At 46.3% G+C, this 15020-nt stretch overlaps 1 protein-coding gene across 21 annotated transcripts in view; it reads right to left on the bottom strand.

Moving 5' to 3' along the window:
• Positions 1 to 15020, bottom strand: part of PMCA (plasma membrane calcium-transporting ATPase 3) — a 489190-nt gene that overhangs the window by 48970 nt on the left and 425200 nt on the right. For all 21 annotated transcript variants that reach the window (XM_084603899.1, XM_084603850.1, XM_084603721.1 and 18 more), the window contains 2 exons: positions 13752 to 13943; positions 12491 to 12704 (listed from right to left, as the gene is read on the bottom strand). In XM_084603899.1, coding sequence (XP_084460025.1) covers positions 12491 to 12704; positions 13752 to 13943 — 406 coding nt within the window. The remainder of the gene's footprint in view (positions 1 to 12490; positions 12705 to 13751; positions 13944 to 15020) is intronic.

Here is a 15020-nt window from a genome sequence, read left to right on the forward strand (position 1 = left end):
CACTGAGAAAGTTATCGCTTACGCAAGTGACTCTCTTTCAAAAGCAGAGGCAAACTACTCAACCACGAAAAAGGAATGTCTTGCGGTAGTTTGGGCGATAACTAAGTTCCGACCCTATCTTTACGGCCGACCTTTTAGGGTGTAAGCGACCCCCATTCGTTATGCTGGCTAGCCAACCTCAAAGACCCCTCTGGACGACTTGCAAGGTGGAGCCTCCGTCTCCAAGTGTACGACATTACGGTTGTATACAAGTGCGGCCGTAAGCACAACGACGCCGACTGCTTGGCGCGTGCACCAGTTGATACTGCCCCTTCCGACAGCGGAGACGACGACTTCCCTGTTTCTTGCTGTATTCACGACCACCGACATGGCCCAGCGTAAACGGGCTGACCCCGGTTTACGCCCGCTTATTGAGCATCTCGAAGGTTTTGATGTAGCTGTCCCACGTGCTTTCGCACGGGGTTTATCCTCCTACAGCATTCGCAATCGCGTCCTATATAAAGAAACTTTCAGCGCAAAAAGGAAACCTTTCTTCTCGCTGTGCCGTCTGACCTCCGGCCAGAAATCTTGCACGCATGCCACGAAGAGCCTTCGGCTGGTCATTTAGGAGTCATGCGAACATTAGCACGCATTCGACAAAAGTACTATTGGCCTAAGTTGCTGCCTTCAGTCCAGCACTACGTGAGAACATGCAGAGATTGCCAGCGGCAAAAGATACCTCCGCTGAAGCCTGCAGGACTCCTTCAGCCGATACCTCCGCCAACAGCCCCCTTTCCAGCAAGTGGGTACGGATCTTCTGGGCCCTTTCCCAATGTCCGCATCACGGCACAGATGAATAGTAGTGGCGACGGACTACTTAAAGCGATATGCCGAGACACAGGCACTTTCCCGTGCAACTGCAGCAGAAGTAGCCAAGTTTTTTTCTTAAGACCATCGTACTGTGCCATGGTGCTCCAACGGTTATTATTACTGACCGCGGTACAGCCTTTACGGCCGAACTAATGCAGGCTCTCTTCAGTCTTACCTACACAAGTCATCGTAGGACTACTGCTTACCATCCGCAAACAAACAGACTGACTAGCACCTCAACAGAACACTTGCAGATATGACTTCCATGTACGTTGACGTTGAACATCGCACGTGGGATGAAGTCCTTCCGTATGCAACTTTTGCATATAATACGGCTGAACAGGAAACAACCAGTCTTGCGCCATTCCAACTAGTAAACGATCGTCCCGTCACATCAATGTTGGATGCTATGCTACCCATAAGTCACGGCGACGACGCCACCAACGCCTATGCGGCCGTCGACATATTCCGGCAGCGGGCCGAAGAAGCGCGCCAGCGTGCACGGCGCCGTATTCAACATCAACAACACCGTGATTCCAGTCGGTACAACCTTTTACACCGAGACGTTACTTCCAGCCTGGCGATATTGTATGGGTGTGGACACCAGTGCGCCATCGAGGACTCTCTGAGAAGCTACTTCGCCATTACTTCGGGCCATATGAGGTCATTCGACGTCTTAGTAACATGACCTACGAAGTTGTTCCTCGTGGTCAACGGCCCTCAATACAGCGGCGCTCAAGTGCTGAAACTGTTCCTGTAGTGCGAATGAAACCGTAATATGAGAGGCAGTGACCTTTTGCACGTGTGCAGCTTTGTGTTCCCTGCTTCTCCTGTGTGCATATAACTTGAGGACACTCCCAGCGTAGAGTCGCCACTTTCGAAGAGGGGGGGAGTAATGCCACGTGCCTCTCGGAACCGAGAAAGAAGACAACGAAACTGAGTGCAGTGTGTGGAACTGATCAGTTCAGTGTTCGCTGCCTTGTACTCATTACACCTCTCTCTCTTTTCACTTTTAAAAGCTTCAACGAGTGGCTCTTCATCACCAGTCCTAGAAAGCGAGTAAACATTGTTAGGATCCCAGAAAAGTCACACAGCGTTATTTCTCAGATTATTAAATTTTCTTTTGAAGGTCAATAGGAATTACGAACGAATTAAATATCCAAGTACAACCTAGCTCTGATCGAGCAGGATATTTAAGTATGGTATATATGGTATACGAGTTTAATGTCCCAATGTGGATTTGGCTATGAGGGGTGCAAAATAAGCAGTATAAGATGACGCGCAGTTGAATAAGGTTCCAGTGTAATAAAAAAATCAACAGATCGCTTAAATTTCACTGCAAGTGATCGTGAAGTATGTTGCATTTGCACTCGTGCACCTCTCCTATAGAGCAAAGAGAACAAAATGAGAGCATTCTTAAAAGCCTTCATGTATTTATTAATCTCTGAATGACCTTGACGTGCCTATGCGATGAAACAGACGTGAAACTTTTTTTTATCGACCAGGAAAGAACAAGTTAGCAACTGCGCTATAGAAAAATGTTAAAAAGAACTACCGTATTTACTCGCATAATGCTCGCACCCCCAACATTGGGCGGCAAAAAATTGAATATTGTTTCCTCACATAATCTTCGCACCACCAATATTACCACCGCAAGAGTCGTCTGCTAGTAGTAACAAGCGCCATCTTTGGAGCACTACTGAACCTATACTCCATTTCATACATCAGGTGCAACGCAGCGAAAGCTACGCAAGTAGTCCGCAAAAAAAAAAATGGAGGCGTATCACTACACGCTCGTTTTATGGCCGAGTGGTTCTTGCGGAAACGGGCTCTATTCTGAGCATATACGTTTGCAATAACTTGCTTCACGTGCCTAGACATCCTTACAGTGCTGATCTTATAGAAAAAATGCACACCGAAGAACCACATTTTCTCAAAACGAGATGCGCAGCACTGAGAGCACAGCCAGCGCCATCTAGTGGCACAGTTGGCAAGGTTGCGGGGCAGCGAAAATGTGACACGAACAAAAACGACATAAAAACATACAAATTCACTGAATCCGATCCTTTCCCCTTAAAAAAAGTGCTCTTTATGAAATTCATGGCAAATGTTAGATGTATTAAGCTTGCAGACAAAACTATTATTTGCTCTCGTCAAGAGCATGCACTATCATCATCATCATAAGTTATGCTCTTCTTTTTCTTTTTTTTTTTACCACCATGACGCTCGTAGTTGTCGCCATTTTGCGAGGTGTCTCCGTGTCTCGTTCCACCGTCTACCGTGTTCTTGGTGCCGCAAAGTTACTATACAGCTGCTTTTAAGCTGAAAGCTTTCGAGTACGCGCTATAGCATAGCAACCACGCTGCCAGCTGGCACTTCGGCGTCGAGTTCTGCATAGTGCACTACTGGAGACAGCGATTGCAGTGTCAATACGGACTCGGATCAAGTCTCTGATCAAGAGTAGAACTGTATGGTTTACTGTGAGCATTATACCACGGAACGCGGGCAGTGATGATGAAGCTGCGTTTGGTAAATAAAGTGCTTTAGCAATTTGTGCTTTTGGCGACCCTGTACTCTTATAACAAAGGTAAGTTCTGCTTGAAAGTAATGTTTCGGTTATATATACAATAGCTGACCTAGGAATCCCAATTCGCACCTATTTAAATTTGCTTTTAGCGCTCCAAAACATTTGTGCTAAAATTTTCCCCGCATAATTACACCACTCCCCAACTTAGCACCAATTTTCCGCGAAAAAAGTGAGAGCATTATGCGAGCATTATGCATTATGCATTACATAGCATTCATTGATTACGAAAAAGCATTTGACTCAGTTGAAACCTCGGCGGTTATGCAGGCATTGCGAAATCAGGGGGTAGACGAGCCGTACGTGAAAGTGCTGGAAGATATATATAGTGGCTGCACAGCAACCATAGTTCTGCATAAAGAAAGTAACAAAATTCCCATAAAGAAAGGTGTTAGGCAAGGAGACACAATCTCCCCAGTACTATTCACAGCTTGTTTAGAGGAAGTATTCAGAGACTTGGAATGGGAGCAGTTAGGGATAAGGGTAGATGGAGAATACCTCAGTAATCTGCGATTTGCTGATGACATTGCCTTGCTAAGCAACTCGGGGGATGAACTGCAAATAATGATTGATGACCTAGACAGGAAAAGTAGAAAGGTAGGCTTGAAAATCAATATACAGAAGACTAAGGTAATGTTCAACAGCCTCGGGAAGGAACAGCAGTTTACATTAGGTAGCGAAATACTGGAAGTAATAGGCGAATATGTCTACTTAGGACAGGTAGTAACCACAGATCCGGACCACGAAAAAGAAATAACAAGAAGAATACGATTGGGATGGAGCGCATTTGGCAAGCACTCGCAGATTATGACTAGCAGCTTACCGGTATCGCTCAAGAGGAAAGTATACAACAGTTGCATCTTGCCTGTACTCACCTATGGGGCTGAAACGTGGAGGCTAACCAAGAGAGTTCTACTTAAGTTGAGGACAACCCAGAAGGCTATGGAAAGAAAAATGGTAGGGGTAACATTAAGAGATAGAAAGCGTGCAGAGTGGGTCAGAGAAATAACTCAAGTTACCGACATTCTAGTAGAAATTAAGAAGAAGAAATGAACATGGGCAGGACATGTAGTGCGAAGAGAGGATAACCGATGGTAGCTGAGGGTAACAAACTGGATTCCAAGGGAAGGAAAGCGTAGCAGGGGGCGGCAGAAAGTTAGGTGGGCGGATGAGATTAAGAAGTTCGCAGGGGTCAAGTGGATGCAGCTAGCACAGAACCGGGTTAAGTGGAGAAATATGGGAGAGGCCTTCGCCCTGCAGTGGGTATAATCAGGCTGATGATGATGATGATGATTATGCGAGTAAATACGGTATACAATGAAATTCTGTCACATAAGTTGCAGATACAGTGAGCTAGAAATATGATAGTTGCCAGCAATAATTGTTCTTTAGAGTAAAGGTGCTTGAAGCAGCGAAAAGCCTATCAAAAGAATCGTCATATGAAAAACACATTTCCAGTCATTCATATCGTTGTCATGCTTTCATGCACTAGCAATAGGCCCGGGAGTTGAACAGTGTTCACTATTAGTTTTTCTTATACACTGCGCTTTCTCGTTTTCATTTAACTGTTGAGGCCACAGTGAAGGAAGCCAATGCGGCTCTTCTCCGGGTAATTACAGCAGTAATTGGCTCCAATAGTGCTGAACTACTCTCCATTGATAAACCAAACCATTTCTCCACACAAGTGAAGCTTAAGCTTCAGAATATTAGCAAACTGATTTCGAAGGCGGCGGTGCTTGGCGCTGTGTAGGCACGCTGCGTTTTTGCCTACACCCCATGTCGCTACCGATCGCAGCGCCACCTTTCTTTACAAACATGACGCTTGTCTATATCATAGCTATTATTGAGTCCTTGCAGCGCTTTTTATTTTCTCAGATTACTCGCACTCTTCCAGTGTTACTACCTTGTGCCGGATCAGAAGAGTTGTCTTACAGGGTGTCTAGCAAACCACTATTTTCAAAATCCCTGACTTTTCCAGGTTTTCTCTGATTATTTCAGTTCAAATTCCCTGACGACTGAAGAGGCTCAGAAATGTAGCTGCTGATGATAATGAGTATAGACGAATAATTTCCAACAAAAAGTTATTTATTAATCATTTACAATAGTGAAAGGCTGTTATTAGCGTTAATGGCCGGTAATAACATCAAAAGTTTACTGAAAATTAAAAACACACTGATCCCAGCCTCAGTAGAGCTACTTGATACTACCAGTTACGAAACTTCCTATAGGCCCCATGCATCAAAAAACGGCGATTTTGATTGGTCGAAATTCGGGTGTATATAGGTGCACAATAGTGGCCATTGAAGGAAAGTGCGTCTAGATTGTTGATAAATGCACAGTCACCTGGAAAATAAAATTAGTTGAAGACTTGCAGTAGCCAAAAATTCTTTAAGATAACAGCTGTAGAGTTAATTAACTCTTTCCCTACCATGGGCAAAATGGCAGTTTTTTGTAGGTTTCAGCAGATCTTTTTTTCTGTAAAAACTACCATGTCTAAAATTTTATACAATACACGAAAAGAAAGTTAAACAGATTTGCTTTGCAGGCATACCACTTTGACTATGAAGTTGTGGGTTTTAACACACAACATAATTTCCTAAAAACCATATTTTAGAAAAAAAAAAAAAACTTGAGGAAATGCACATGTAAATGAAACAACAAAAATGTAAATAATTTTTCGAAATATACAAAATGCAGAGCATTATATTGGCCTCTTCCTGTGAAAAAATAAAAGCTCAGTATTGAATAGTGTTCTTGATGCATAATAAGCAATCAACGAGGACCGCTGCAAAGCGCCATGCCGAAACGGCTGCCCGGTTCCCTTCTCGGGCAGGACGCCACTCCCTGTTTTGCGGGAGGCAAGATATGGTGCCCAAATAATGTTGACACCCTGGGAATGAGATGAGTGACATGAACAACACAAAAAAAACATCCAGAGCGTTCCCAGACGCATGCAAACAGGTCAACAAAGTGTGGCAGCCAATGTTCCGGGCTGGTTTCCATCGTCATCGGGGTCGGAACAGAATTCTGACGATAAGGCAGCATCTTCAGAGTCACTGCTGCTGGGTCATCGATAAAATCGGTCGTAGTCAGTGCGGAATCGTCAGATTTACAACGTTTCGAAGCGCGCGTCGCCGATGCGGATGCCGCCATTCTCACATGCGACTCCGACGCTGCTACGTGCTCGGAGGGCTTTCAAAAATAGCCACCTAGCGGGAAAAAATGAAACAGCAATAAAATATAAGCTTCAATTATCCAACTAAATGCTAGATGGCGTAGCATCTCCGTGAGTGATGCGGAAAGGTTCAAAATTTGCGTGCGAAGTCGTCGTTAGTGGGCCGGAGTGCGACCGCCGATGTTCCGGGCTGGTTTTTGTCGCCAGTGGGGTTGGAATTGAATTCTGACGATAACTGGCAACATCTTCAGAGTCGTTTCTGCTTGAGTCATTGATAAACCCAATCATAGATAGTGCGTAGTCGCCAGATTTGCGACGTTTCAAAGCGCGCGTCGTCGACTCGGATGCACCCTTTCTCGCATGCGACTGAGACGCTGCCACGAGTTCGGAGCGCGATCAAAAATAGCCGCTTCGCTGGAAAAATGTGAACAGCATCAAAATCTCAAATACAGTTATCAGACTGTTATCACTAGATAGTGTAGCCTGTATGTGAGCGATGCGGAAGGGTTCAAAATCAGCGCGCGAAGTCACCGTTAGAGGGCTAACGATGTGCAATGGACGCGGCAGGGAAAGAGTTAAGGGGAGACAAGAATCTTAGAACGATCGAAAATGGTCAAAAATCAATTTTGAGAAAAACTCATTTTCGAAATGTTTATCTTTTCGAGCACCTGCACTCAAATTATTAACTCTGAATTCGGCCAGGAAATGTGATAAAATCGGCTTTCAAAACATCACGGAAGCCATGAAATGCCCCTCGAAAAGAGGAAATTTGTTCGAAATTACCGCGCATGCTGCGGGCATTGCAGCTGGCCGATCACCGCCATCTTGGGCTTGGTTTGAAACTGTTTTCTCTGTGCAGAATTTGCGCCATCTCAAAATGGCTTCACTCAAGCAAACTGGCCGCACGCGCCGGTTTTCCGAAGGCCGTTTATGGTCTCTGATTAGCTCTCTGATTCTCCCAAGATCGGCACATCATTTTTTTTTTTCCTTTCTGTTTTGCGATCGTCGCCGTCGCTGGCGCTTCGTGAGAGTCTGTGTTTGCGCTCATGTTTCTTATTGCCCCGCTTTGTGCAGAGTTTTTCCTCGCGATCGAGATGCCGGAAAACAATAGATTGTAACCGTGCATGCAAAGAGCCTGTGTAAACCGTTAGAAATGGGTGTGAAACACCCGTTTCTCGGTGTTTCACACCGGTGTTTCACAACGGGTGTTTCACACCGGCCCCAAGCATGTCGTCAGGACCTGCGTTACAACCGATGCCAGACTTAGATGTGCAGGGAACATCAGCCATGCTGCTTGATGACAAATTGGGTTCAAATTACCCCGCGAATTGCATGGCGGATCATGGTACACTTCCGCGTTGACGCCGCCACGTACTACTCTACGGAGGAGCCAGCGCACTGTGTTGAGTGGTTGGTGCAAAATCCGTTCTGAAAGGAAAGTCAGCGACCCCAACGCGAGTTTCACCTCGCCGTCAGCACGGAATGCGATGCCAGTACAGAGTTCGCGGTTGTGGACACGCAAGTGTTAACATGATGAATAAACGGCGCTGAGGACGAGGACGAAGAGCAAGAAGCAAACAGGACGGGTGCTGACTCCCAACTGAAGTTCAATGAATAAAACACATAATAAAAACCCAAGCCAAGCCGCACTAAACCACACACTAAACAAATACTAAGTCAGACAAGTGCTAAGCAATTTTATCATGCACACGAAGCGCGGAACCTGCGACGAGATCGCAAGGACGAGAGCGGTCAACCGCTGGTGCGTCACAACGGACCTTTTCAGGGCCACACAAATGTTTATCACGGTGGGGCTCGGGCCTCCTTGGCTCCGGACCGCTAGCTCCCTCAAAAAACCGTTTTCAGGCCTCAAAATACTGTCCTTGCAACTGAGCACCCTACCATAACCCTGCGCTGCACGTGCGTGCTTGGCAGGACAGTTCGCCAATCGCTTTCGCGCAGGCCGCTGCCGGTGCCGTTATTCCTGCTTTTTGTTGCGTACTTCTCTCACGCAGCGCTTCCGCTTATTTTATTGAGTGCCCTATTCACGTGTGTATTGGTTCTTCTATTGTGGAAGCTTAGCCATACGTTGGCGTAGAGGCTCTAGGGCCTCCCTTCTCACCTTGCACGCTCAACACACACACACACAAAAAAAAATCTGCATCAATACCATACTTGCCGAGTGTCATCTTAAAATGAAAATGCTCTGCAGAATTCATTTTCCTTGACTTGGCGAATTTTTTTATGGTTTCCCTGACATTTCCCTGATTTTTCCCGGTGCATGAAATTTCCCTGACAATTCCCGGTTTTCCCAGTTGCTAGACACCCTGGTCTTGCTGCCATAAACTCTGACTAATGGTGTCTTCAACTGAGGCACACTGCCGGTGCGTAGGAACTGACGTCAAACACGGCACGAGTAGGCCATCCCTGTGTGCTCCAGCCGAACATGTGAAAGACACGGAGAGTGCCATCGTTGTTTCTGCCATCTGTTCTGCGAGGCCTCCGAGACTACGTTCCCAAAAAATGGTGTGTATAGCTAGTGTTAACTAGCGACGCTAGCACATGCTGCTGAAATGTTGCGATTGTGGCGGTGTAGGTTTGTGAGGCACTACAACAGTGATTGCACAACGCGCACACTTATACCTTCAGCTACGCATGGCCAGTGACTGCGTAATGACAAAGTGCATTGCAGTTGCTAAGATGTTCATTTCTTTACTATACGCCCACCTGAAATGCTTCCTACTTTCTCTTTGTCGAAGCTCACTATCGGCCATTGTAGAGTGAACACAGATACGATGACAGCGTCACCTGCGCACAGCGTCTGCTAGCGCAAGCTGCACGACGGGATTGCATTGTGCTCTCGACGCGTACAGCGCAGCTAGCGGTCGCGAAGTCTACGACATGCGGCTTGTGCACACCCGCCGCCGTCTACTACTCACGGCCGCGCGCCGCTGCTAACTTCTCACAGCATGGAAAACAATTGCGATGCCGGCGATGCTTTTCGCGGCACGTACAGCATGACTAGAGATGGCAACATACAGGCCCCGCGGCCCCGCAAACTGCTCGCGGATCGGGATCGCGGAGCTAGCGATGACCGATCCGTGCGCACCCACCGCGTATGCCGCCACCAGCTACGACGATTGCGATGTCTGCGGTTTGTGGACCAAGCACCGCTGGAAGCTTTTCGCAGCGTGAACCCGACAAAAAATCGTGACGTCGGCGAGGTGCGAACCACGTGTCATCGCAAACTGCTCGTGATTTGACATAATGCGTGGCTGGCCATCGCAGAGTCAACGATGTGCGGGCAGTGCGTTGTGCTCAAGGTTGCGGTCGCAGTTCGCGCGTTCGTATCATCCTTAGTGGCGCGGGAGAGTGTTTGGACCATCTGAAATTTTGCACATTGTACATACAGTCGAACCCGGTTATATCGAACCCGGATATGTCGAATTTCGGTTATATCGAACTCACGAAATATCCCCTTGAAAATCCCATGTAAAAGTATAAAAAAGCCGCGTCATATATCGAACTCAATTTCACTGGTCGTTCGATATATCGATCTCCGCACCACGCACTGGAAAGTGTGCCTTCCCCAAAGACGATCACATCACCCTTGGCCGTTTGCCGCGTGACGTTTTCAAGCCACGCGCGGAAGGAATGAGAGGCGACAGCTGGTCTTCGCAGCGCCGCGCCCATTCCCCAAAGGCGCGCGCATCTGTAGTTGTCGTTTCCCGCACTCCAACACATGACGTTTGCAAGCCATGTGCGTGGGTGTGCCCATTCTTTTGCCGAGCTATCTCTCTCCTTGAGCACACGCAACGCATGCGCCAAGCCAGCTCAGCCCGTTTTCAGCAGACGTCGGACGCTTTCTCCAGCGTGTTGCGAACCCTCTGCGTGCGGCGGCACGGCGGCTGACATGGCTATGGCGCCTACGGATGTTAAAAAGCGGCAGCTCTGTTTTTCTTTTTTTGCGAGAGTCATCGTTTCATATCGTTGTGATGTACGCGCGGCGTAGCGGCTGCGGATGTTAAGAAGCGGCAGGTTTTTTTTTTTTTTTGCGGGTATGTTTATTATTATTTTTTTTTATCATGTATGAATCAGCGAAAGCACGAGGTCAGCTGCTGCGATCATGACGCCCGCCCCAAGCGCGGCGTGATAAATCGAACCGGGCTAGTGCAATCAAGCCATCACGGGCACTCTGCCAGTTCGCTCCCCGCCACCGCAGGAGCTATCAAAAGATAAACGCGCCCCGGCGTTATCGCTGCGCAGCATCTTGGCACGCTGCCAATGAGCTGTGGATGAGAGGACCGAAACGGACTGACGCGCCATCGACATGCAAGCGAAAATGCTCGCGATTTCTGCCGCCGCGGCGACACAGAAACCTTGTTTTGAGCTGCCGCGGTGGCTCGAGCGGCGAGAGGGACGCAGTTCCAACAAGTTTGAAAATTTTCGCTCTGTCGCTGCCGCTCGTCGCTGAGATCGCTCAGTCGCTTGCATGTGAGCGAGCTGGCCTTAACGCATTTTTTTTTTTTTTCAAATTCTCGGGTGCAAAAGTGGAGGGTGGGTTCATTATGCGAGTGCGTTGATTACGCGACAAATACGGTATCGATTTTTCGCATTGTAAGTGCCGTCACAAGCCGCTTTTTGCATATCGAATTATCGATATATCAAACTATTTCACGATCCCCTTCGAGTTCGATATATCCGGGTTCGACTGTAATGCATTCTGGCCGGGGAATTTTGCGAATTCGTATCACCGAGATTTTACTGTATATTGTTTCTTATCACCTGTTCATTTACTCTCTGGTGCTTAATCATCATTCCATGTTATACCAGACCTGTTTACTTGTTTACTCTACATTTGCACTCCCCCCCCACACACACACACACACTTTCCCACCCCAAGCAATAATCTTTAAGAAGGGCTTTTAGGCGTAAGTTGAATAAATAAATAAATAATGCCAACTCAAGCGAGGCAATTATACATCATTAGCATTGTCCTCGTTTCTCCTGCAATTACATGATTGAAGATGCAAATTTCCCATAAGGTTTAAGTGCTAGACTACATCCAACTTGAGGTACCAAGTCAATTGCGAAAAAATTCTGCAAGTTTAGAAGTAGTGCCCAGAAATGCCCTTCTGCCACAGTAGTGCCTCTGGTGGCTATCGCTAACCCTCAAAAAAGAAAAAAAAACTTTCGCGAATAGAAGAACCATTGAAGAACTCCGTTTTGCATAATTCCTTTTTCTTATGACACTCTCTCGACACCCTCCCATCCTTTCAGTTAGTAAGAGCAGCAGAACAGCATTTCTTGGCTTCTGAATAGCATCACAGCATGCCCAGAACTGCTGTTACAATTAATAATATTCATTCGATGCAATACTGGCAGCCAGAACTGCAGCTTTGGCCCCACATTTACTGGTCAATAACGGAGTAATGCTTGCAGACACAAGGGCCCCCCTGTGTGTCCTTGTGTGCACAAAAGTATGTCCAAAGAAATAAAGCATTTTTAAAATTGGGAACTAATTATGATGGAATGGTATTTTCACAAGTACAATCTGTCCCTGCAGTGTGGATGTGCTCGAGATATAAAAAGTAATCCCCTCAAACTGATTATACACCTACTAGCAAAAAGTGCACTTTGCAATGCAAACGATGCACTATTTTATTTTTATTTTTATGCTCAAGCTACTTGCACTTTTAAATGCTCACAACAATGCATTCCATTGTCAGTCACCCATTTAACCATTTTCTGAAGCGTTATCTTCACCACTGAAGATTTTCTTCCATCCATCTACCATTTTGGTAATGAGCTTAAAGTTAGTGCTCCATATGAGTGTTACCATGAATGTTCACTAGTGGGTACAAAAATGGGGCAAAACGCACCGAGGAAGAGCAGCAGGAAGATGACTGTGAGCTGGTAGATGGCATGCCCCAGGATGTTTTTCATCATGGTACGCGAGATGAGCGGCTTGGTGCGGCCGTATGGCTTTCGCAACAGCAGGCTCGTTGTGGGCATCTCGGTGGCCAGGGCCAGGGACGCCAGGGTGTCCATGATCAGGTTCACCCAAAGCATCTGCACCGCCTTCAAGGGGCTGTCCTGCATGGGTCCCACCACGGAAGACCATCACGACCTCAGCAACAGATCTTGCATGCCCAAAGGAAATCCTACCCTTTGGCCTGACACCATCACCAATGTGCCATACAGGTGACAGCTAGTCACTCATTGCAGACCCACAGAGCCCAACAAAATTCTTGCCGTTCTAAGCACCCTTCACTACAACTGCGTCACAGCAAGATGTGGAAGCTGTGCATTTCTTGTTCCTGGATAAGCCTCTTCCTCATGTGGCAAATAGCAACACATCCTTGTTCCAGAGGGGATTAATCTTGCCCCTTTCTGAAGGAGGTCGGAAAAAATCTGTGAAAATCATATTGATGCCAAGGTAAATAATTTAGAATGGCAAATTTTAAATTCGGTTTTAACTTAATCATATTACTACCTACTACACCAAAAATTAGAAAGCACAAATATATGTACCTCAAGAATCCTACCAACCTCAATCTAAACTTTAGGTGTATGAAACAAAACAAGTAGAACTTAGATCAGAAAAAATAGTATTGAACTCATCCCCTTGACTCGCTAATCTCTTGGTTGTTTCCATGCCCTCTAAGATACTATTAAATTGCTGCTGAGAAAATTTTGTTGATGCCTTTGTTTGAATGCCCCAATCTTGTTATACAGCTAACACTAGCTTGCTTAAAAAAGGCCATATATAAAAATGTAAATGTTTCCAGATGTGCTAAAAGGTGCCCTAAAATGCGGCACTAATCTAGCGCAAATCTTTTAGTTCAGAATTTGCTTACTGAACAGAAACAAGAACATTCAAGTGTGACTTGTAGCGCTCTTCGAGAGAACACTGACCTCGCAACTACTATGTTATCCCCCCTTTAGACTTTGCATTAGCATCGACCATCATCCTCAAATACGCTAAGGACTTGGCTCATTATCCCTCTTTAAATATAACCTCCACTCACTACTGTTTCCATCAGGTAACCAAAAACAGTTCCTTTCCATGTGCTGACATCTTTAGGATCACCCTCACATTTCCCCTTGTTAGTCTTTCCCAACTGTCGACCATCCACTTACCCTAATAGCACAGGCACCCGTAAAGGCAACAATGACAGCCACTGTGTTCACAGTGAGCTGGAACTGAAGGAACTTGGCAATGCTGTCGTAGACGTTTCGCCCCCACATCACCGCCTTCACAATGCTGGTGAAGTTGTCGTCAGTCAGGATTATGTCAGAGGCCTCTTTCGCCACGTCCGTGCCAGCTATGCCCTGGTGAACAAGAGTAAACAACCAAACAATCTGAAGCCACCACAATATGTTCCATCCTTGTACTCCCAAAATGCCCCAGTGAAACAAGCCTTTACAGCTTTCACATCATGGAACCTTTCCCAGTTCCTACAGCTCCCAGCAGCATAGTTTTCCCTGAACCCACAACGCTGCGAGGTGATGCAATAGATGCAATAGTGTTAATGGCTTCTGCCACCGCTTCCCTTGCAGTTCCTCGTTCACACAGGTTTTCTTCATTCCGCATTTACTGTACACGAGGCTCCCGTGCTATTTTTTTGGTCGGTGCCATTTATTTTTTTCTCCATGCGTACACGTAGTTTCTACTCGCTTCATTCCCAGTCTCTTAAATTGTGCCTATAATATCTCGCATATTCTTATTAGCATATGATCCCAAGCTACCACATTACCAGTCGTAGGCGACCACCAGACATAGATATAAAGCCCCGCTTGAGCCAAGCCGTATGAACGTCTCTATGTGGCGTGCCTGATCCCCAGTAGGTTGCGCTCTGTTCCCCCGTCTCAAATGCCCATCTGGCAGCTCCTCCCAGCTATGCCACATTGCCACCCGCCTGCCAGAGACAAGCTAGGGATTTCTCGCAACATTGGCATTGGATTCTCTCGAGGATAAGGCTTATCTCATTCTGCCCGTCAGATAAGCTGATCCACAAAACAGTAGATGTCACAGTCCAAAATTTCTACTTCCAAAATTCAAGTCATTCAGAATAAATAGTGGAAGTAGATGGCTTCAATAAGGTCACCTATTAATCCCAAGCGTATAACAGCATGTGAATACCAAAAATATTGACCAGCCTTAAGATTAATAGCTGCTATTTTATTTAAATCATGTCATGCGCTTCCTGTTCAGCATTCTAATCACATTCCAACACCAAGACTATACATGGGAAAAATAAAGAACCACACATTCACAAATGACCATTTCAGAGTCTTTGGTTAACCATGATGCTACCACCAAAAAGTGGCAGTTTACCTCTGAACTAGTCAAGTTGCTAAGAGCTGCTGGTTTTGATATCAGTTGTAAACCCTGCTAAGCTTAATTAG

This window comes from Amblyomma maculatum, chromosome 1 (assembly GCF_055883805.1).
Source record: "Amblyomma maculatum isolate TAMU_Amacu chromosome 1, ASM5588380v1, whole genome shotgun sequence".
Taxonomy (NCBI): Eukaryota; Metazoa; Arthropoda; class Arachnida; order Ixodida; family Ixodidae; genus Amblyomma; species Amblyomma maculatum.